The 23,222-nt window shown below is 52.9% G+C and overlaps 1 protein-coding gene across 1 annotated transcript; it reads left to right on the top strand.

Moving 5' to 3' along the window:
* The first annotated feature begins 890 nt into the window (after nt 1–890).
* SLC38A7 (solute carrier family 38 member 7) lies at nt 891–8,335 on the top strand. Its single transcript, XM_033069632.1, has 11 exons — nt 891–974; nt 2,140–2,572; nt 2,803–3,001; nt 3,089–3,233; nt 3,935–4,033; nt 4,744–4,801; nt 5,134–5,248; nt 5,434–5,581; nt 5,664–5,863; nt 6,112–6,166; nt 6,260–8,335. Exons 2-11 carry the CDS (start codon nt 2,306–2,308, stop codon nt 6,360–6,362), a joined length of 1,389 nt encoding a protein of 462 aa, XP_032925523.1. The 5' UTR covers nt 891–974; nt 2,140–2,305; the 3' UTR covers nt 6,363–8,335.
* The last annotated feature ends 14,887 nt before the right edge of the window (nt 8,336–23,222 follow it).

The raw sequence follows: 23,222 nt of genomic DNA on the forward strand, positions 1-23,222 counted from the left end.
CCTGTCCCTTCCATGCACCAAACATTCCCTCTCAGGGCCATGCTAGCACAGGGGATCTTACATGACCAGTGAAACCCTCATCTCCTGAGAATCCCATGTAGAGAGAGGCAGTTCCCACCGATGGGCCCCAGGAGCACAGTGTTTGTGAACTGAGGTTGTCCAGGTGTGAGCTAGTGTCATGGAGCTCAAATGGAAGCATTGAACATAGGTTTTGCTGGCAAGAGGACAAATTCCCAAAAGCTGTGTTCCTTGAGCCATGGGGCCATCCTTGGCCACTGGTCCATGATGAAGTGGAGGGTGGAGCTGGAGGCGTTAGCTGTCTCCGTCCGCTGGCACCTCTTCCCTCTGCAGCCATCCCCGAGTATTTAGTAAGACAGTCCTCATTTCCCATTCCTGCCCAGGGAAGCTGTGTGCCCGCTGGAGCTGGGACAGGTCCGGTCTCGTGCACCTGTCCCGGTTTAGTGTGCATTGTTGCCACACTTGCTGGAAGGCTGGATCCTCCCGCCGCTCCCTGACAGGTTTCCGCTCCCACGCCGCTTGTTTACTGGCCCTACGCCCACAGCCGCTGCTTGCTGTCCTTTGTGCAATAAGCCGCTTTCCGTGCCGCATACGCCGAAGGTGCTGCCCCACGGCTCTGTGGGTTCCTGCGCTGTGGTCCCCGGTTCTGCGTGGTTCTGCAGCTGCCGCCTCCTGCCCTCTAACCCGCGTGGGGCCGTTCTCTGTACAATAAAAGCACCCTGGAGCACAGCCCCGTCTCTCGCCCTCTCCTTGCCGCGGGTCCCCGCGGGCTCAGCCTCGGGGAAGGGCTACCTGAAGGGGAATGTTTCCGCTGATGTTCCCCCGCCTCCGGGGCTGGACTACAACCCCCGGCGTGCAGCGGGCAGGGCGGAGCCGCCGCGCCGCCGCTGCCGCCGAGCTCAGCCGGGGCTGGGGCCGGGGCCGAAGGGAACGGAGCAGGGCGCGCTCCGTGCCTGGTGAGTGGGGTCGGGACACGGACGGACCGGGGGGACACACGCGGGGAGCCCAGCGAGCGGCTAGGACAGGAGTCTGTGCATCCCCTGCGAACGCGGGCGGACCGTCACCGGCTCCAGGCCTTGCTCCTCCGGGTGGGGGGCGCCGCCGGGGACCGCGGGTCTGTCGAGTCACCTTCGCTGAAGCGCCTGCTCTCGGGGTTTCTGCTTGCCAGAGCATGGCGGCTTTGCCTGGAGGGTAAGGACACCCTTCAGCATCCTCCCCCAGGCCATGGGAGAAGCATCGACCCCCTGCAGCATCCTTGGCCGGGTGGGAACTTCAGCCCACGCGGACCCACCGGCATGTCCCTCCATGCTCCTACCCCCGGGGCACAGGGCGGCCCTTCTTCCCCTTCCCCAGAAATCTTCACAGAGGATTCACAGCACAAGCACAGAGTTTAAATAGCCCAGCAGCAAGGAGTGAGCTGGGCAGAAAAAGTGTCTGTAGATGTCCTCTAGGAATAAAAACCATATTTCATTGAAAAGAGATTTCTCATGGTTGTGTAGATTCCTGCAAAATCCTGCCAGGTTGTGAGGGTCGATCTCCTCCAGCTTGGAGGCACTGGGAGGAGATTTGGACTGTCCAACTCCCAAGGGCTGTGATGGTGGAAACATCAGATCTTCAGATCCAAAAGCTTCTGAAACACCATCACCTGCTGGTTGCCACCCTGGGGGTGCACTGGAAGGGGCCAGTCCTGCTTTTCCTGTTGACACAGTATTTCTGCTGCACACAGGTCATTCCTGTTGAGCCCAGCCTTGCCCTTTACTCAGGAGCACGTGCACAGTCACTCTTGCAGAGCTTGCAGAAATTAGGGTTGGAAATCAGGAAGTGAGCCATGACACTGGGTCTTGGGTCCACAGAAAGGCAAGTCCTGCTGTGAGGCTGCAGCTCCTCAGCCCCACATCCAGGGCTCAGTCCCCCATCCAACAGCAGTTGTGTCCTCTCCCTGAATTTGAGGGACAAGAGGTGAGTTCTCCTGCTATATCTCTCTTGGTGTGTGTGTGCTGTGACCCCCCAAGCTAAGATCCAGGGAACTCAGTTCCCCTGTACTCCCACCTGATGCCCAGGTTGTCCCTCTTAATATAATTTAACTAACACTTTGCAGTGTCATTCTTCATTCCCTTGCAGGAGTAAGGAAGTGCCTGACTCCCGTATTGCAGCATTCCAGCCTGTTTCTTTGCTGCCCTTCTGCCTGATGGAGCCAGCACTGGCTGAGGACTCGCCTCGAGGTGCCCAGCTGAGCCTGGTGCAGGACCACTAGTGGGACGTGGCGTGTGCCACCTGCAGAGGGACAATGGCTCAGGGCACTGGGAGCATCAACAGTGACTACAAGGATTGGGAGTGGAGCGACGATGCTGGCGAACGGGCCAGGCTCCTGCAGAGCCCTAGTGTGGAGACGGTGCCCAAAAATTCAGAGAGCCAAGGAAACAGTCTGGGGAGCACATCGGCTCTGGGAGCTGTCTTCATTGTGGTCAACGCTGCCCTCGGGGCTGGGCTGCTCAACTTCCCTGCTGCCTTCAGCATGGCTGGTGGTGTGGCTGCAGGCATCGCCCTGCAGATGGTGAGAGTGGAGAAGTGACAGTCCCCTGTCCCACCATGGGAGGGTGCATGGGAGAGACATTTGGTGCCCTAGAAAGGGCTTGGGGAGAACCAGACTCCCAGGAGGAAGCTCTTTTGGAGGAGGTGCATCAGAGATGCTCAGTGTATTCAGGGGTGGCTGCCTGGGGTGGCTCAGGGGACCTTGCCATATTGCTGGCTCAGTGTTCTGTCCCTGTCTCTCTCCCATCCCAGTGCATGCTGATCTTCATCATTGGAGGTTTGGTCATCCTGGCGTACTGCTCGCAGGCCAGCAACGAGCGCACGTACCAGGAGGTTGTGTGGGCTGTCTGCGGGAAGGTGCCCGGTGTGCTGTGCGAGGTGGCCATCGCTGTCTACACCTTTGGCACCTGCATCGCCTTCCTCATCATCATTGGAGACCAGGAGGACAAGAGTAAGTGTGTCCCATGGAGCAAATAATAGCCAGTTTATGTTCCTTCAGATGGAAGGGCCAAGCTGAGCATCTTGGTTGTCCCCACAGTCATTGCTGCTCTGGTGAAGGAGCCTGAGGAAGTTGGGAGCAGCCACTGGTACACAGACCGCAAGTTCACCATCAGCATCACCGCCTTCCTCCTCATCCTGCCCCTCTCCATCCCCAAAGAGATTGGCTTCCAAAAATATGCCAGGTAGGTGGGAAGAGCCCTCTGGGACTGGGAGTTGGGGTGGACCAGCCAGCACCCACCTAAGCACGGTTGCAGAGGACAGGGGCTGGAAATGCTGTGGTTGTAGTGCCTATCTGCCCGCTCACCCTCTGCCTTCCTATGCCTCAGTTTCCCCATCTGGGAAGCAGAGGAGCAGCTGAGCACCATGAAGCCACAGTGCCGTACTTCAGGGCTTGTGTTCCTCCCTTCTGCATGCTGGAGGAAGCAGGAAATGCTGCTTTCAACTACATTGTCTCCTATCTTTGGAGTTGGCAGTCCAGCAGAAAGGAGAGTCAGTAAGTGTCCCTAGGCCAGGTGGTCTGCAGGCCAGCCCTGCTCCACCAAGAATCCTGGCTGCTGGAGCTGGACCAGGGGCACCAAGGAGTGTCACTGCTTCAACATTCATCTCTTTTTCCAGCCCAAAACCCAAGTCTGGCAGGTTTACCACTCACAGAAGCATGGGACAACTCCCATATGCAACAGAATTGTGTTGGCATCTGCTTGGGGGAGAGTGGGTGACATTTCCTAGCATATTCCCATGGGAAGGGAGAGCAAAAATGGGTCTGATAGGCAGGAGGGGGGTAGCCTGGGCTGTGCAGAGCAGAAGGTGGGGATGGAGAGGCTGGGATGAGACCCTCCATGAAGTGGGGAGGCAGAGCACTCACAGCTCTTATCCCCTCTCACAGCTCTCTCAGTGTGATTGGCACATGGTATGTCACAGCAGTCATTATCATCAAATACATCTGGCCCGACAAGGAGCTGGTGCCTGTGGAGATCCCCACCAGGTGAGAGTAAGAGACATGGTGCTGTCAGTGCCATCACAGCACTGCAGAGCCAGGCAGGGCTGTGGGAGCGAGGGCTGCAAAGGCTGGGGATGAATCTTTCATCAGTCCCATCCCTGGTCCTGGGGGACTCTGCATGTTGCTGCCAGAAGCTCCCAAGTGGCTGCATATTTCAGAGGAGCAGGGGGTGAAGAGGAGGAAAAGGACCTCTTAAAGGTCCCCATGGCTCCATCACAGGTTTTGATAAGCACTGATTGGCTTTTATCTCTTTCATATCCAGACCCTGGATTCCCTGTGCTGTGCTTGTGCTCACCCAGCAACAAGGGCTTTGTCTATATTTGGATGATTTTGGTTATTTCCTTGGCCAACACAACCACTGTGGTTTATTATTCCCTTCCTCGCAGTGTATATTTTTTGATCCAGTGCAGGAATTTTATGGCAGAGCCAAGGTTAGACCAGCTTTTTGCACTGCCCAACTAGATCCTTATTTTTTACTGATACTTTTACTTTTGTATGCTTGGGTTTGGCTGCTTCTGTCTCAGTGAAAGGCCCTGGTCCCAGGAAAACCTCATTCCATGCAATGGCATCATCCTGGGTGGGGGGATGCAGTAACAGCAAAGACACTGAGCACTCCCAAGTCATCCTCCCCTGGGGCTCTGGATGGGGATCACAGGGGATTCTAGTCTGACTGATGGGTGTTCCTCTCCTGCCAGCCCCTCCACCTGGACAGCTGTCTTCAATGCCATGCCCACCATCTGCTTTGGGTTCCAGGTAAGGCCACGAGCTTGGCACTCCCCTTCCATCCTGGGGTTGCTTGGGTGGCAGACTAAAACCCTGCCTGTGTGATTGGCTAAAACCCTGCCTGTGTGCTCACTGCACAGCTTTGCAAGGAGGCTGAAGCCTTTTTAACATCTCACCACCTCTGGATGGAGATGGATCCATTTTACCCCAGCTAGGATGTACAGGGCAGCCTATCCCCCCAACTTTTCTTCTCCAGTGACAAACCTGGGGGATCACGATATCACGACAAATGCAGATTGTCACAAGTAGGATGCCAGGTGGTTCAGCCCATCTTGTATCCCCCTGTCTCTGTGTCCTTGCAGTGCCATGTGAGCAGCGTGCCTGTCTTTAACAGCATGAAGCAGCCAGAGGTGAAGACCTGGGGGGCAGTGGTGACAGCAGCCATGGTGATTGCTCTCTTCGTCTACACAGGCACTGGTAAGTGAGGGGACACTGTGGGAGTCCTTGGAGTGGCTTTGAGCTTCAGGAGGGCAGGGACCCTCTGGTCAGCAAGGGTCAGAGGGAGAAGAGTCCATCGAATACCTCTGCAATGTGTACCATATCCATACCAGCCTGGTACTTCAAATGTCCATGTCCCCTGCTAACTGCTCCCTTCCTGGCAGGCATCTGTGGCTTCCTAACCTTTGGAGCTGGCGTGGAGCAGGATGTCTTGATGTCCTACCCCTCCAATGACATCCCTGTTGCACTTGCCCGGGCTTTCATCATCCTCTGTGTGCTGACATCCTACCCCATCCTGCACTTCTGTGGCCGGTGAGCGCTGGGAGAGATGGGGCTGGTGTGGGAAGGAGGAGCAGCACGAGGAAACCCTTCTATCCTGGGTCTGTGCCCACAGGGCTGTCTTGGAGGGTCTCTGGCTCCGCTATACCGGGATAACAGTGGAGGAGGACGTGGTTCGGGAGCGGAGGAGACGCCTGCTTCAGACCATCAGCTGGTTCCTCCTGACACTCCTCCTGGCTCTTTTCATCCCTGATATTGGCAAAGTCATCTCTGTCATTGGGGGCTTGGCTGCCTGCTTCATCTTTGTCTTCCCAGGTAGGGCATCCTGGGATGCTCAAAGGCTGACAAAGGTCTCATGGTCTTGTGTTTCAAAAAGTGAGGGGCAGGATGGAAATTTTTAGAGGAGGACAAAAACGTGGTGTGAGGCCACTCAGCACCCCAACTATTTTGGCTGGATTTGGTGCTCTGCAACAGGGAGTACAGCTCCCTGTTTCATGGAGTGTCTGTTCAGTCCCCAGTGGACAGTCATCATGGGGTTCTAATTTGCCTCCCCTGCCTTTCAGGGCTCTGCCTGATTCAAGCCAAGCTCTCCGAGATCCAGGAAACCAGGGCAATCAGGTAACTGAAATGTGCCTCCCCTCTCCCCCATTCCCCTGTGGATATTGGGGTGAAGGACCCCTGTAAATATGCCCTGTTCTCCTGCATCCACAGCTGGTGGGCCCAGGTCAGCTATGGGGTGTTCATGGTCACCCTTGGAGCCTTCATCTTTGGACAGACCACTGCCAATGCTATCTTTGTGGATCTTACAGCCTGACTCCTCCAGGCTGATCTGCACTGCTGCTGCTGAGGGGATGGAGATTTCCCCTAGGACCAAAGGGAAGTGGGAAGAAAACATGTTGGTGTGTTGGGAAGATCCAAAAGAACCATTGTGACTTGGGGCTTGGCTGAGCAAGCCCTGTGGTGGTTTGTATCTCATTGTCTTAAGGCACCAGGCAGTCAGGCTTCTCTCAGCCCTGGCTCCCTGGTGAAGCCAGAGCAACACTACAAGGGGACCAGGGCAAGCTCTTTCTGTCCCTTGGGGTAGACATCACTAAGGGGTCGTGGCTGGGGTTTGCAAAGCCATGCTGCTCTCATCTGTGTACCCTTGTGCTGGTGGAGCTCCTCTCCACAGCTAAAACTCCTTCTCCTAACTTTGGAGAGTGAGCAGTGTTCTGCATAAAGGGAAATAGTAATAATTTTTATCAGACAGGGAGACACCCTCAAAGTCCTGTTCTGTGTCAATGTTTGGTTTGAACTCTGGTTTCCTGCTGGTCTCCTGCCTCTACCCTCACATCTCCCTCTGGGCTGCACTTTGTGTTACAAAGGGTTGCCTTCAGCCTGTTTGGGCTTTTTCTTTTGAGAATCAGAATGACCCTGGGGTAGGGACATGCCAGTGCAATGTTTTCCTTGCCAGGGGTTGCTCAGTAGAGAAGCTGCTATGACTGCATCGACCTACTGAAAACACTACGATAGAGCAAAGCTCTTCTCCAGATTTACAATCCTGTTCTTCCAGGTGTTCAGGAAATGGGACTGGGCCAGGTTTTAAGGGATGCTTTTGGGATAAAGCAGTCAGTATTAATTTGTTTTATATTGTTCTCTTGATCATTTACACTCTCTATGGCTGGTGTTGCTCTGGGCTGTCCTTCTGTTGCCTCTCTGAATGATAGTTTCATTCCTGCTTTTTCTGGCTTGAGCAGTTCCCCCAGCTGCAGATTTGGTTAGGGGCGTTAAACCTCAATAGCAAAGTTCTCTTGTTCTGTCTTTGAGTTTCTTTTTGTCTTGTTTGGCTTCTAAAACCCTTGGGGAGGGAGGAATTAAGGTGTAGCTGTTGATGCATCTGTGACAAGGGTTCAGCCCGGATTTGTGCAAAACTTGGCCCCGCACCTCCTGCATCATCTGGCTGCTGTGGTGGGAAGGAGAAGGATGGCTTGTGCTCCTGTACTTCTCAGCGTGGCTCTCCTGTTGCAGCCAGCGGCTGCAGGAGGGGCGACAACACGTGGGTGCTTCCCCACGTGGAAATGTTTGGTCTTTCCATACTAACACTGCGTGTAAATGGGGACCTCCCCATTGCTGCTTGGGACAGGGAGACCCAGATGGAGAAGGAGGAAGAAAAGCCCCAAGCACAAAAGGAATGTTTGAGGGATGCTGTGAAGGCACAGATCCCTCCTGCCTCTCTCAAGGGATATCCAGCATCTGTGCCCTCATCTTTTGACAAAACCAGGCTCCACCAAACCCCACCTGTATGGCACTGGCTGTGTCCTGAGCCCCTTTGCCAGACTCCTCCTGTGAGCAGGAGCTGGGACTTGGGGACCCTTGGCCATAAAGATGTCCAGTTATCCTGGATATGGGGAGCACACAGCCACCTCCCACGGAGCCCAGCAGAGATGCTCAGCAGATGCCAGTGCCAAAATGCCTTCCAGTCCCACCCTGCACAAAGATGAAAAGGTTTGGTACCTGGTGGCTCTTGTGGCCTTGGCTTTCCTGAAGGCGTGCTAGGCATGAGGATGTCCCTTGGCCGAAGTGGAGGACGACACAGTGTCTCATGTCACCTGGGAAACACCTGGGCTCCTTTGGTGCCCCTGCAATGTCCCTATGGCTGAGGGCAGGGCAAGATGAGGTGCTGTGGCCGTTCTTGTTTGCCTTACTGCTCCCCTGTTTACAAACACTGGCCTTTTAACATGTATTTTGTACGTGCAGAAAGTGGAAGGAACTCAACTCAATAAAAGTGACATTGTGATGTGTGTGTTAGGCCAGCATGAAGTGGCTTCTGTGGGAGATGCTCCGGGGTGGGATACAGGGATGAAGTCCTACCCTGAAATGGCATCCCAGCTCTCCAAGCTTTGGGATGGATGGTGTGGAACTGGGAAGTCCCACTGCCTTCCTCAGGCCCTCATCCTCCGGGCTATCTTTGCGCCCAGAGCCGGGGGATGCCAGGGGAGGCTCTGTGGGCCCCGGTCCTGGTGTGGCACCCCAACATCTCCCCCAAGGCCTGGCAGGCGGGTGTGGTGTGGCTGAGACGGGCGGGAAGGAACTGAAGAGAGTTTCATCTTCGGGACTGAGGCCGGCCATCCAGGAGGGTGCAAATGGAGAGAGGTTTTCCTTAGAAAGGAAAACCCGCCCTGGAGCGTGCGGGGCCCGGGCCGGGCGCTCTGAGGGACCCACGGCCACCGTGCTGTGGGGGAGCAGCGCCTGGGCCGTACCAAGGCACCGCGGGGAAGGGGACGCCAATTCAGGGGCGGGTACCACGGCGCAGCGCGGGGGAAAACAGTTCCAGAGATTGTACCACCATCCGGGGGGAGGAAACAGAGAGGAGAGGGGGAGCGGGATGGGCCGCACCACTCGGAGCGAGGTAGCCCCCCCCTCCGCGCGCCCTTTGGCACCGGCCGCCACGTCCCCTTCCCGCCCCGCCCCGCGCGACGCCCCTCGCTCATTGGCCGGCGTCGGCAGCGCGGGTTGGCCGTGGGCGCGCACGCGCAGGCTGAGGGGGCTATGGAGTTGTGATTGGTTGAGAGAGTAGGGAGGGTTTCAGCTCCTCCCGGCACACCGAATAAATACCAATAAAGCATTCCTTGTAAGCTATATTGAAGTACTTTTATATTGACATTTTTTATGTATTCTACACCCGCCCCTCCCTGTGAAGACTCTGGCACCCTCGGCTGCTGGATGGGCAGCACACAGAGAGGGATTGAAAAAGAGCAGGGACAGCCAGCGGGACACAAGGATCCCGTGGGAACCAATGGCACGGGGAGCTCCACAGAGGCACAGAGACTGAAACAGCGAGCACGGAAAGACTGAGTGCCAAACACACAAACCTGTGGGGCTCTGATAGAGCTGTTCTGCCTTCCGGGGAAGCAGTTGTTGAAGTTGAGCTTTCAAATGCCTCGTGGGTTGCACAGAGTTGGGAAAGCTGAGGTTTTACCTTGTTACTACTGCTCCGGGGCTGCTGGAACTGTAGAAAACTGCCCTGTGGCTGGGAGAACAACGTCTCCCTCCCTCCCTCCCTCCCTCCCTCCCAGCCCAGTTGTCCATCCCTGAGCTGTCTGTGCCAGGCTCCTGGAAGGTTTCCTAACTGTTCCACTAGTTCAGGGATGCTTGTGTCCATACTGTCAATACTGGCACAGCAGGAGCCACTGGGAACAAAGGCGCCGTGGCCATTCGGATGCTGTTTCACACCTCCAGCCTTTGCTTTCTGTGCAGTCATTTGGCCACAGGGAAAAACTGCCTGGGAAGGGCTCTGAGCTCTCCCTGGAGCCTTCTCTTCCCCATTACTCACACCTCTCTTGACTCTACCAGTGATCAGCACTGGGAGATTAATAGAGTAATGGACAGGCTTTGGAGAGCTTTTAACCAGGAAGAAGTGGAGCAATCTCCAGGAAATCCAGCCCTCCCTGGGAGGCAGCAGAAGAAATTTCTAACCATCACCATCTACCACATGGCAATGGCCAGGAATTTACAGACAACATGCAAAACTGGCTGTGACTTTTATTGCCTCAGATCTTCCCACTTGCACACATTTCCTGCTCCTATGATCTGACAGAGCTGCTTTGTCATATTTTATACTTGCAGATGATTTCTGAATGCAAACAGGTATTCAAAAAAATTTTATATTAACTGTTTAAATCTTGGCACTGAATGGTGTGCACAGAAACCTGAAATCACTTGCTGACACCTTAAGAAGGCACATCTTGTTTCTGAAACTTCACCAGATTGCCAGTTGTGCCACAGAAGCTGGGAACATCAAGGCTGCCTCTGGGGACTTGAACTCGAGCACAGCGATGCCCTGGGGCCGCCTGTCCTGGCCCTGGGCCAGCTGGGGAGGAGAAATAGGGGGGAAAGTGAGGATTTTGGTAAAATTCTGTATTGAATGTATCCTAAATCCATCAAAAATCCTGGCCATAAACAAGCTGGGGGGAAAATGGGGAGAAAAATGAGAAATTTGGGACTCCTCCCTCAGCCTAAACTCCATCCCAAACCACACCTCAAAAACCCCCAAAAAAACCAAAAACTTGAAACACATCGCAAAAAAACCCCCAACACAAAAATCCCAGAAAACTCCCAAAAAATCCCACTAAAAACCCCCTAAAAAATCCCAAAAACCCCCCAAACCCCAAAACCTCTCCTGCACCCCAAAGCCTCCACCATCCCAAGAAACCCCAGACCTCAAGCCCAAACCCTCCAAAATCCCAAAAAAAAATCTTAAAAAATTCCCCAAAAAACCTAAAATCGCCAAAACCCCTTAAATTTTATTTTTACCCCCCCAAAGCACCTCCATCCCTCCATCTCCGACTCCATCCTGACCTTGGCAGCTCCAAACCCTCACTTGAAGGTACCAAAAATCCCCAAAAACCCCAAAATGAACTTGAAAATTCTTTATAATCTCCTTGAAAATCCCTAAAAATTCCTAATACACGCCTTTAAAAATTCCCATAAAGTCCCCTTAAAAATCAACTTTAAAATCCCGAAAAATTTTCTAAAAATCCCCTTGAAATTTCCTTCAAAAATCCCCGTTAAAGGGGCCGCAATGCATTATGGGTAGGCGGGGCCGCAATGCATTATGGGTAGGGGCCCGCCACAATGCATTATGGGTAGGCGGGGCCGCAATGCATTATGGGTAGGGGCCCGCCGCAATGCATTATGGGTAGGGGCCCGCCGCAATGCATTATGGGTAGGCGGGGCCGCAATGCATTATGGGTAGGGGCCCGCCGCAATGCATTATGGGTAGGGGCCCGCCGCAATGCATTATGGGTAGGCGGGGCCGCAATGCATTATGGGTAGGGGCCCGCCGCAATGCATTATGGGTAGGGGGCCGCCGCAATGCATTATGGGTAGGGGGCCCGCCGCAATGCATTATGGGTAGGCGGGGCCGCAATGCATTATGGGTAGGCGGGGCCGCCGCAATGCATTATGGGTAGGCGGGGCCGCCGCAATGCATTATGGGTAGGGGCCCGCCGCAATGCATTATGGGTAGGCGGGGCCGCAATGCATTATGGGTACGGGCCCGCCGCAATGCATTATGGGTAGGGGGCCCGCCGCAATGCATTATGGGTAGGCGGGGCCGCAATGCATTATGGGTAGGCGGGGCCGCAATGCATTATGGGTAGGGGCCGGCCGCAATGCATTATGGGTAGGGCCCCGCCGCAATGCATTATGGGTAGGCGGGGCCGCAATGCATTATGGGTAGGCGGGGCCGCAATGCATTATGGGTAGGGGCCCGCCGCAATGCATCATGGGTAGGGGCCCGCCGCAATGCATTATGGGTAGGGGGCCCGCCGCAATGCATTATGGGTAGGCGGGGCCGCAATGCATTATGGGTAGGCGGGGCCGCAATGCATTATGGGTAGGCGGGGCCGCAATGCATTATGGGTAGGCGGGGCCGCAATGCATTATGGGTAGGGGCCCGCCGCAATGCATTATGGGTGGGCGGGGCCGCAATGCATTATGGGTAGGGGCCCGCCGCAATGCATTATGGGTAGGGCCCCGCCGCAATGCATTATGGGTAGGCGGGGCCGCAATGCATTATGGGTAGGGGCCCGCCGCAATGCATTATGGGTAGGCGGGGCCGCAATGCATTATGGGTAGGCGGGGCCGCAATGCATTATGGGTAGGGGCCCGCCGCAATGCATTATGGGTAGGGGCCGGCCGCAATGCATTATGGGTAGGGCCCCGCCGCAATGCATTATGGGTAGGCGGGGCCGCAATGCATTATGGGTAGGGGCCCGCCGCAATGCATTATGGGTAGGCGGGGCCGCAATGCATTATGGGTAGCGCCGCCCCTCCCCCCCCCCCCCCCCCCCCCCCGCCATGCACTGTGGGATTGTAACCGCCGATTGGGGAATAAGCTGAGGGTCCCATCTGGGGCTCTGCGCCGCCCTCATTTAAAATTTGAGCAGGGGGAACGTTTCAAGGAGCGACCTCAAAACTGCCCCCCTGAAGAGGGGCAGGATCCCATTTTTGGGAAGGAGTCTATTTTGGAAGATTCCATTTTCGGTAGGGGGCCCGTTTTTGGGGAGGGGGTCCTGGCGATGTCCGAGCCCTTCAGCCACTTCATGCACGCTTTGGTGCGGGCGCTGCCCCCTGTGGGTTCTAGGGGGGATCGTGCCTGTTGTCCCCCCACCCCGTGACCCACCCTGTCCACAACCCAAGCTCAGGCCGCTCTGTGGGTCCGCGGGGTCTCTGTGGATTCTGTGGGAGGGTTGTGCCCGCTCGGGGGGCTCCGGGAGGTGCTGGAGCAGCTCCAGCTCTGCGTGCTGTTGGTGACGGACGAGGGGGCGGCGCTGGACGGGGGTGACGTTCTGTTCACCGGTGAGTCTGGGGGCCACCAGGACCCCAGGGACCCTCCTGGGACCCCTCCCCGGACCCTCCGGGGGTCCCAACCACCCCCTGCCCCCCAGAGTCCAGGAATTCTTTGTGGGAATCTCGCCCTGGACCAACCTGCGAGGGGCCGAGGCCGTGGCCGACGCCTTCAGGCTGAGACCCCCGGGGGGCTTGGGGGGCTCAGATCCCCTGGGGGAGTTGGGGGGGTTTAGGGGGCTCTGGGTGGGGTTTGGAGGGAATATCAGAGGGAATTTGGGGGTTCAGACCTGCAGAGGGTTTGGGGGGATCTTGGGGGAAATTTGAGGGGCTTTGAGGTTTTTGGGGGGAATTTGGGGGCAATTTGCGGGGGCTTTGGGGGGTTCTGGGTGGTTCAGACCCCCAAAAATTCTGGGCTTCAAAGACCTGGGGGGTTTGGGAGAAATTTGGGGGGGCTTTGGGACGATCTTGGGGGAAGTTGGGGGGGCTTTGTGGGGAAGTCTGGGGGAATTTGGAGGGTTTTGGGGGAGTTTGAGGGAGCTCTGGGTGGTTTAGACCTCCAAGAAATTCTGCTGTTAAGAGCCCTGGAGGGTTTGGGGAAATTTGGGGGCAATTTGGGGAAAAAATTTGGGGCACTTTGGGGGAAATTTGGGGGGGCTTTGGGGGAAAAATTTGGGGCACTTTGTGGGGGGTCTTTTTTGGGGGTTTTCTCGGTGTCTGCAGCAGTTCCAGCGAGGTTTCTGGGGGTCCTGACCCCACCCACGCCCCCTCCCCAGGACTTCACGGTGTCCATGGTGCCCGTGGGGCACCTCAAGGGCTTCCTGAGCATGGCCGACCCCCAGACCATCGCCCACAGCTGCAGCCACGGCGCTCACCGGGCCCTCAGGGTGGGGAGGGACTTCGGGGGGGAAAATCACAATTTGGGGAGGGGAGGGGGAGACCCCCCCAGGGGATCCCCAAAAAACTCAATGAGACCCCAAAAACTCAATGACACCCCTGAAGGGATCCCAAAATTCGGTGAGAGCCCAAAAACCTCTGAGACCCCAAAATCCCAGTGGGACCCCTGAGCAGCCCCATAAAAACCTGGTGAGAGCCCAAAAACTGGGGTGAGAGCCCCAAAAAACCCGGTGAGACCCCCAAACTCCCCCCACAACCCCCCTGAGACCCCCAAAGGGCCCCCAAAAACTCAATGAGACCCTTGAAGGGACCCCCAAAATCCGGTGAGGCCAGAAAAAAAACAGTGAGATCCCAGAATGGCCCCCCAAAAACCCCCTTGAGACCCTCAAAAACCTCCTGAGACCCCCAAAATTCCCCTGAGATTGCCCCAAGGCGTCCCCCAAAAACTCAATGAGATCCCCAAGCCAGCCATGAAAAGTCAGTGAGAGCCCAAAAACCTCTGAGACCCCAGAAGCGCCCCAAAAATTCACTGAGACCCCAAGCAGCCCCCAAAAACCTGGTGAGACCCCAAAAATCCTGGTGAGACCCCCAAAAAATCCACTGAGAACCCTTAAAATCTTCTGCAATACCAAAAAACACACTGAGACCCCTGAGCAGCCCCCAAAAACTCAATGAGGCCCCCAAAACCCACTGGGATCCACAAAACCCCAGTGGGACCCATAAAAAACCAGGTGGGACCCCAAAAAACACACTGAGACACCCAAATTGCCCCCAAAATCCCACTGAGACCCCCCCAAGGGGCCCCAAAAAATCCTCAGTGACACCCCTGAAGGGGCCCCAAAAATCAGTGAGGCCCCAAAAAACCCAGTGAGATCACAGAACAGCCCCCAAAAACCCCCCTGAGATCCTCAAAAACCTCCTGAGACCGCCAAAATTCTCCTGAGACCCCCCAAGGGGACCCCAAAAAACTCAATGAGACCCCCGAGCAGGCCCTGAAATTCAGTCGAGAGCCCAAAAACCTCTGAGAGTCCAGAAGGGCCCCAAAAACTCAGAGACCCCCAAAACCCACTGGGTTCCACAAAAAACCCAGTTAGACCCCTAAAAACCAAGGTGGGACCCCCCAAAACACACTGAGACCCCCGAATTCCTCCCAAAATCCCACTGAGACCCCCCCAAGGGGTCCCCAAAAAACTCAATGAGACTCCTGAAGGGGCCCCCAAAATTTGGTGAGACCCCAAAAATCCCACTGGGAGCCCCAAAACCCGCTGAGATCCCAGAACAGCCCCTAAAAACCCAGTCAGACCCCCAAACGGCCCCCAAAAAACCTGGTGAGACCACCAAAAAATCCACTGAGACCCCTTAAAATCCGCTGTGATACCCAAAAACACACTGAGATCCCTGAGCAGCCCCCAAAAACTCAATGGGACCCCCAAAACCCGCTGGGATCCACAAAAGCCCAGTGGGACCCCTGAACAGCCCCCAAAAAACCCCGTGAGACCCCGAAAAAACAACGTGGGACCCCAAAAAACACACTGAGACCCCTGAACAGCCCCCAAAAACTCACTGAGACCCCCTGAGACCCCCCAAAACCCCCCTGAGCCCCCCACCCCTCACCATGTGCGGGTACCTCTCGGGGTCTGTGACACTGATGTCCGTCAGTTTGATGTTCAGGTATTGGGGAGGGGGCAAGGGAGAGGTCAGAGGGGTCTGAAAACCCCCCAGGACCCCCCCAGACCCCCCTGGCATCCCCCACTCACCTGATCCACTGAGTGTAGCGTCCCACAGATGCTGGGGAGAGACACGGGGGGTTTTGGGAGGGGTTTCAGGGGGTTCTGGGGCGTCCCAAGGTTTTTTGGGGGGAGAGTCACGGGGGATTTTTGGGGGTGGGAGAGTCATGGGGGGTTTTGGGGAGGGGGAATCCCTGTGTATTTTTGCGAGGGGTCCCTGTGTATTTTTGGGGGGGGGAACAGAGGCTGTCAGAGACCCCCAGAGACCCCCCAGACCCAAATAACCTCCACAGGGACCCTCAAAACCCCCCCTGAAATCTCCAGACCCCATAGAGTCCCCCCAGAGACCCCAGACACCTCTGGAGCTCCTGCAGGGCCCTGGGCCAGGCCTGAGGGGGGGGGGGGGGCAAGGGGGGGTCAGAGACCCCCCAGAAACCCTCATTACCCCCCCAAAACTCCTCTGTACGCCCCCAAATCCTTCTATACCCCCACAAACCCCCAATCTACCCTTTCCCCCCGCAAAACACCCTCTGTAACCTCCATAACCTCCCCAAATCCCCCATAACTCCCCCAAAACCCCTCCCTCCCCCCCAAATCCCCCCCCCCCAAATCCCCCTCTGCCCCTCCTAGCAACCCCCCCAAACCCCTCAGGGACCCCCAAATCCCCCCCAAACCCCCTCTCCAGGAGGGGGTCCCAGGCCAGGAGGTGCGGGGCGGTCCGGGGAGAAGCAGGCGGCGATCAGGACACAGCGGGTGGGGGAAGCAGCAGCAGCACCAGGGGGTGGTCATGGCTGGGGGGGGAGATGGGGGTCATTGGGGGGGTCATGGGGGGGGATTTGGGGGTCCTGAGTGGTCACAGCTTCAGCCGGAGCCTGAGGTTGTGGCTGTTCCCATGGGCACCTGGGTTAGGAAGAGACAAAGTTACAGGGCGTGTCTGTGAGCGAGGTGGGTGTGCCCATGTGCTGTGAGATGTGCAAATCCATCTGCAGCACTTGTGAAGTCTCAAAGGCTCACAAATGGCCATTTTACACCGTACTGCCTTCGAACCACCCCCACCCACTCTAAGGTAACACCTAACTGGATAGCCTGCTCACCCTCCCTCTCCCGGTCACAGGCCTCCCTTTACTCACATAAAGCTTCAACCTCAGACATTTAACACAGGTCAGATGCCTTTTGTCTTATGACAAAGGTGCTGAAAAAAATCTCAGGTGTCATACTTAACACAACATAAATTTCACGAAGCTGTATGCCACCTAAAAAAACCCCCAAAAACCCAAGAACAACTAAAAATTACAAAAGCATCACCTCTGAACACACAACCCAAAACTATGAACTTAAATGCTCACTGTATTTAATGCTATTTTCTTCACAGAATCTTCCAAGCCTCTGCTTTAGATGCCCAAAAGCATCTACTGAAAAACAAACTGAGATAAGGTGAAACATCCTCTTCATTGAAATGAGAGGAGAACCCTTATCCCAGCTGATTCCCAGAGAGGGAATGGAGACCCTTAGCAAAGGCTGTGGTTAATATACCCCTATATATATAAATATATATATATGGGACCGCCTCTCGTTTGCACGAGGTATAAAAGGCCTCAGAATACCTGCAGCTGTTTGGCTCCTTGAATTCAAGGTGAGGCAATTCAAGAAGAGAAAGGTGAGTCATTTTTCAATACAAAAAAAATTTATAGGAAATGCAAATGCTTTCCTTTTTGCAAAAAGTGCGTTCAGAAAAAGGGGTAAAAATTGTATCGGAAATAAAACTTTGTATTTCGGCAGCGTAGCTAGATAATGTAGAGCATTTATTAGCTGGCATAATTAGTCTTTAATGAATGCAAAAACTTACTACACGTGTAATAACTAGAATGGACAAGAACAGGAACGAGAAGAATGGTGTAAGTGTCACAGAGACCTCTATTCAGGGCTATCTATGTTTAAAAAAAAAAAAAAAACACGAAAAAGAGTAAATTCTCTGTTAAGTAATTCTCACCCCCCACACATGTCCATCCTGGGCAGCACCTTCTGCAGACTCTTCTGCATTGGATGCTCTTTGTGTTCTTTTAAAAAATGGATTGCTGCTAAAAACGTCCCAGGCCCAATTTTATCAGCCACAGCCAGGACCGGGTGAGCTACAGCTGCAGAGCCAGGGAGATGCAGGAACTCAGCACCCCAAAGGTAAGAGCAGGGGAAGCGGGGTTTTTCTGCTTAACCTGTATTTAAGTTCTGCTTCCCTTCGCAGCTGCTATTCTGCCAAGTTCAGTTCATTTTCAGAAGCCTGTGTCACCTGTAACCAAGGCTGGAAATCCTCACTTAGGATTTCCACATCACATCTGGATTTGCCAGGAAGCGTGCACACGCCGATGCGCATTTCTGTGATAGCTCAGGCAGAAATCAAGCCAGAAAAAACCCAAACCAAACAACAGCCCACAAAACAGAGAGCTTAGTGCAGCTTCATATTCTGCCCAGGGATGGAGAGAAAGGAGGAAAGCTGTTGCAATTCTGCACCGAGCAGTTTGAAAGAGCCAGCAGTGCCCTCAGCTGCAGCTGTGCGGTCTCTCCCTCCTTCCCGCAGCCTTGCCCCGTGTCCTGCTTTGGAGGACAGCTTAAGGGGGTCTCAGGCAAAGATACGCGTTAAGCAATAACAGTTCTTCACTAAGATATCTACGGGACATCAAAACCACCACCAGCTATGACAATTAGCGACAGAACAGAGCAGCAGAACGAGTTCCAGCCCCCCTCGGCCCCAGGCGCCGTCTCCGCGCTCTCGGTCCCGGCGGGTCCCCCCGCAGCTGCGGAGGGCAGGACAATGGCCCAGGTGGGAGAGGGATGGAGGAGGGACCCCCTGCTCACCTGTGGCTCAAAGGGGTGTCCGGAGGTGGCAGGCGGCTCGGGGTACAGCGGCAGGGCGGCGGCGAACGTGGCTCCCCGCTCGGGGATGGCCGGGGGTCAGAGCCCCGCGCACCTTCCTGCCCGAGCACCGAGCGAGAGAGAGACAGAGAGCGTGTCCCGGGCACAAAGAGCTTCCCCGTCCTGCCCCCAGCCCGCCCCTGCTCTCAGGTGTCCTCCCCGCCTCTCCTTGTGTCATTAAGCACCGTCCTAGGGTGTAGCCGACGACTTTGCTAACATTACAATGGGGACAATCGCACAGAGAATGGCAGAGGACACCCAGCCCAGGAGCCTGAGTGCTGAGCGGCTGGAGGCGCTCCAAAAGAATCACACCCAGCACCCAACCCCTGCCATGCCAAAGCTCGCAGGTAAAGGAGCAGAGCAGTGGCACAGAGGGGTCCAAAAGTGCCTAAGAGAGGTTCAAGTTCACTGTGTTTGGGCAGGATTATTAGAAACTGTGATATATGTTGTTATAATTCGTGTTTATATATAAGAAGATTGTATAAAATAAAAAAACAAAGTAAGAGAACCTCTCAGCCACTGCCAGCACCCGGAGCCGTAGACAAAGGTCTTAATTAGCATATCAACAAACCTAGCTCAACGATCGATCCTGAAACCACTCCAGACCGATCAGGAACGATCATCGCTAAAGAACGTGTCAAGTACCAGACATCAGGCAGCCGGGAGTTCCCCCCATACCAATGCCAGTTCCCCTAAATTCTTTCCACTGGGAAAAATTACATTCCAAAGCTTCGGCTCCCCGTAAGCGAGAATCAGCCCTCCCAAGGAAAATTACACATCATCAGGATTGACCGACGGGCAGGAAGGACCTTTGTCCAGGTTTAATCTGAATATGAGAAACCCCAGCAGAAAAGCGCTGTAATTACCCTACCATCGTGGGTGGAAAATTCCCAATCATTATCAATTCTGACCTGAATGGGCCTTTAGAGCAACAATCAATGCCACATTTACTAAACGAGCAGGAACATCCCCCTGATGCTACATTAAGCATTTATAAAATACAACAATCACTTAAATGATTAAGTTATGATTCCATAGTTTTTTCTGCATTGTCTCAGTGTAATAGATATAATTGCAGGGTATTGTATGTGATAATTAAAAAAAAATTTTTATTACCAAGCTAGCCAACTGAAGAATTAAAAAATTCTTCCCCAATTCTTCTCCAAACCCTGGGATCTTATTAAGAAATGTTATGCTAAATATTTTTAATTCTTTTGATATGCTAGAGTATTTTGATTTCTGTTCTTTTTTTACTAAATTGCTGGGAATGTATTTGAGTCACACTTTTAAGCTTGTTTCTGCACTCTTAAAGCATAGATCTTATTTTTTAGTGGCTTCTGGGATTCTCCAAAAATTCACATTACCCAAGGAGCTGGAGTTTCTTTTAGGAAACCCTAAATTCAATAATAATCATAATAAAATGCTAAGTAGTGGGGACTTGGGAGTATTTCACATGCTGTTGCAGCTCTTTTTACCCTAACCCTCTGTCTATGAGCACTGCAACTCCAGTGAGAGCTTTAAATATAAATTCAGGCCCCAGATTGGGCATTAACTCTAATTTAGACTCTGACTATAATTTACAGACATCCCTCTCCACCAGCTTTGTCTGCAGGGCTGTAGTGAAAACACTGAGAATTTTGGGTGAAGATTTTTTTGAGATAAGTGACTTTTGTTAAGTTCCACATCACCATCAGAACGTTTACTAAATGCTTTAAGGTATAATTAATTTCGAGGGGTTTAAATTCAACCTGCTAGAAAACACATTTCACATATAACTATTGATATTTATTATCACAAAAAGCTTTGAAGAGTCATTAATCTCACACTTGAATCACTCCCAGCACAAGCTGTGTTCCCAAACTCAGACTGGAAACACTGGAAGTTGTTTCCTACAGGGGCTTCATCCCCAAATTCATCTCCAGGGGGTGATTGGGAATAATTGCAAAGTTGTTCTCGGTGTAGTTTGGAATGAGAGGATGTTAAATCACCTCTCCAGCAGAAAATGAAACAAAGGGACAGGAATGTAAAGCATATTAAAATGTAGCCTGTTCCCCGATTATAGGTGTGGTTCTCAAGACAAGGAGTTTGCACAAACCAACACCAGCCTCCTCTTGATCAGTCATTCACTGAACAGATCATTGCTCTACCAAAAATACAACCCCAAAATATGCCATTTGGCCAGTTTCTTATTTAACTTTTCTTCCCATTTCCCTGCTGCTGCATCCCCTTCCTGACTATCCTCGGGGGGGGGGGGGGGGGGGGGGGAGCCAAAATCTTCCCTGTGTGAAATTCCAAAGCTCCTTTCCATCCCTCAGCTCCCTTCTCTCTCCACACTCCACACTGGTTGAGAAAAGTTGTCAATGCCTAAGCAGCCAATGCACTCCCTCATCCCCACCTACATCCTCGAATGAAGTGGAAAATCCAAATTTTCCCGATATTGCAGGGAGAAGAGGCACTGGATGTTGCTGTAACATCCCCTTCTGCAGGTTTTCTCTGGCAGAATTATTCAGCTGGGTTCAGTGAGCTTCTGTTTTTAGAGGATTCACTGCAAACAGTGGAAAAGTTTGATCTACGACGCTATCCTTTTAAATGAGGAGTTTTGTGTCTCTGCTGCTTTGACCAGGCTGTTTAAAAAGGAATGTGGATAGTCTAATTAAACTGGTAAAAGTTCTGTGTACTTGTGCCATTGATTTCTGCCCTGCCAATACACTGGCTCATTATCCACCCAAACCTGCTATTCCAGGCACAACCAATTTCTCCAAGTATTCCGAAATAAAAAGTGACTCCCTACCTTTAGACAATTTACTAAACAATGTCAGTAGAAAGCAGCTATAGGACAAAAAGAAAATCTATACTCTAGATGTGGGGGAAAAAAAAAAAAGTTACAAAAAATCCACGGAGCCACTTCCTCACCAACAGCCCCAGCACTGAAGACACTTGTCATGTCCACATGGCCATGGCAATTCCTGGCTTTCCCAGGGACCAGTTGGACTTGCTGCTCCCTTTGTCAGCACTTTGTTGCACAAATCTGGGAGATGAGTTACCTGCCAGTCCCCAGCAAACAGGGAGAAATTCCTTCTCCAGCTGCAGGAGCAGCCCAGCTGAGCTGCCAGCTCTGCACACCCCCCGTTACCAGCTGTGCCATCCCAAAACACATCAGCAGAGCTGGCCACGTCCACACCAAATGTACTCTAAGAGGACACAAACCACGGAGCAAGGTGACTCCAAAAGCATCAAAATCAGTGATGGGCAGAGCTGTTCCAGAGTAAGAGAGCCTGGACAGCTGCTGGGAAGCTGCAGAGCAGAGAGGACCAGTTTATCCCAGCAAGCTGATTCTTGCTTCAGCCAGCATCCCAGTGAGAACGGGGCATATTCACAATTCCTTTTAATATTTGCTGCCTGGGTCAGGCTGGTGACAAAGGAGCAGCTCTGAATATGCAAGAGGCCCCAGACAGAGGGCCCATTAGCCAAACATGCCCATTACTGTGCAAAGGCAAATTCTCCTGCCAGAGAACCTCAGCCAAGCAACAAAACTATATGGCAAGTGTGCAAAACCCATATTCCACACAAGTGACAGACAGCATGGCAGGGAAAGCAAAGGGGGCTATAAACACAAATGTGGCTCAATAAAGGGAATGAAAAGTGAGGGAAAAACTCTGTAACACTCCATGGAAGGGGACACAACAGCAAAGAGACCCTTGAGGAAAATTTCTGTAAATCCAGAGCTGCCAGACCCTGCTCCCAGATCACCTGAGATGTGTCTGTAGCTTTGAGGTGCAGGTTAGCACAGATTTCATGTATCCATTGCAAAGAAAATTTGTCAGAGATAAGGGTTCGGTATTTCCTTTATTTTTTCTATCACAAAATTTTTGGTTGTTTTTGTGTTAATGGGGTCACAAAATTTTAACCAGCATAAACAAGAGTGATTTCAGTGAATTTTACAAGCTATAACACTGCTTTTCCTTTCTCCATGGTTCCTGCTGGGTCTTCCAGCAAGTTCAATGTATTTATAGTTCAATGTATATCTTATTCTGGATGTTCTTTCCCAAGAAGATCCAAGTAGCCCTGTCTGAGCAGGAGTTTATGCAGAGCTCACTGATGTGATCCCTACTCAGAGTGCACAGTGTTGGTTTTATCCCTGTGTACATTACCCAACAAACTGTTCCCATATATTATGTAAAATCATGAAAATGGGTGTATGTGCATTTAGACAGAGGGAGCTTGCTCATAAATCTCACTTCAGTTTCAAACACAGAGCACTAAGTTTGAATTAAAAGTACGTTTTTTTCTTTCACTGTGAATTTAGAGTAGGCTCCTTCCATCATCCGTGCAGGAAAAGCACTCAGAATCAGGGAGCTTGAGAAAAGTTAATGCAGCCACATTTACAACAATTGTCCTTAATATTGGGAATTTATCCTGGAAGTTTGCCTGCAGTTTGTTTTGGAGAGGAAATCCTGCAACCTCTGAAGATGATGGCAGTGAAAACCTATCACTGAGTCAGGGAGGGAAAGAGCAGCTTGGAAATCAAGACTTTGTTGGTTTTTTTTCACATCATAACTTCCTAAAATTTAGTACACCATGTTTGCAGGCTGCTTGTTTAGAGTTTATCCATTTCTTGGGCTGAAAGATATTGCTAACATCATTCTCCAGCTCTTTTTAATAGTGGCACTGAGTATTGCATCACTCTGCTCCAAAGGTGGGTGCACTGCAAAGATGGGGGAAAAATACCTGCTAAAATGTGATGGACATAAACTGCATGTAATGGTCATACATAGCAAAGTCTGCTGGATTTCTGCCTCAGGCAGCAAAGGAAT

This window comes from Catharus ustulatus, chromosome 11 (genome assembly GCF_009819885.2).
Source record: "Catharus ustulatus isolate bCatUst1 chromosome 11, bCatUst1.pri.v2, whole genome shotgun sequence".
In the NCBI taxonomy this organism is placed as follows: domain Eukaryota; kingdom Metazoa; phylum Chordata; class Aves; order Passeriformes; family Turdidae; genus Catharus; species Catharus ustulatus.

Bases quoted from the DNA above. Each gene is read 5' to 3' on its own strand.
- SLC38A7 (XM_033069632.1), top strand. From the start codon at position 2,306: ATGGCTCAGGGCACTGGGAGCATCAACAGTGACTACAAGGATTGGGAG. The intron at 3,002-3,088 runs GTAAGTGTGTCC...TTGTCCCCACAG, and splicing joins TGGAGACCAGGAGGACAAGA to TCATTGCTGCTCTGGTGAAG. The intron at 5,582-5,663 runs GTGAGCGCTGGG...CTGTGCCCACAG, and splicing joins ATCCTGCACTTCTGTGGCCG to GGCTGTCTTGGAGGGTCTCT.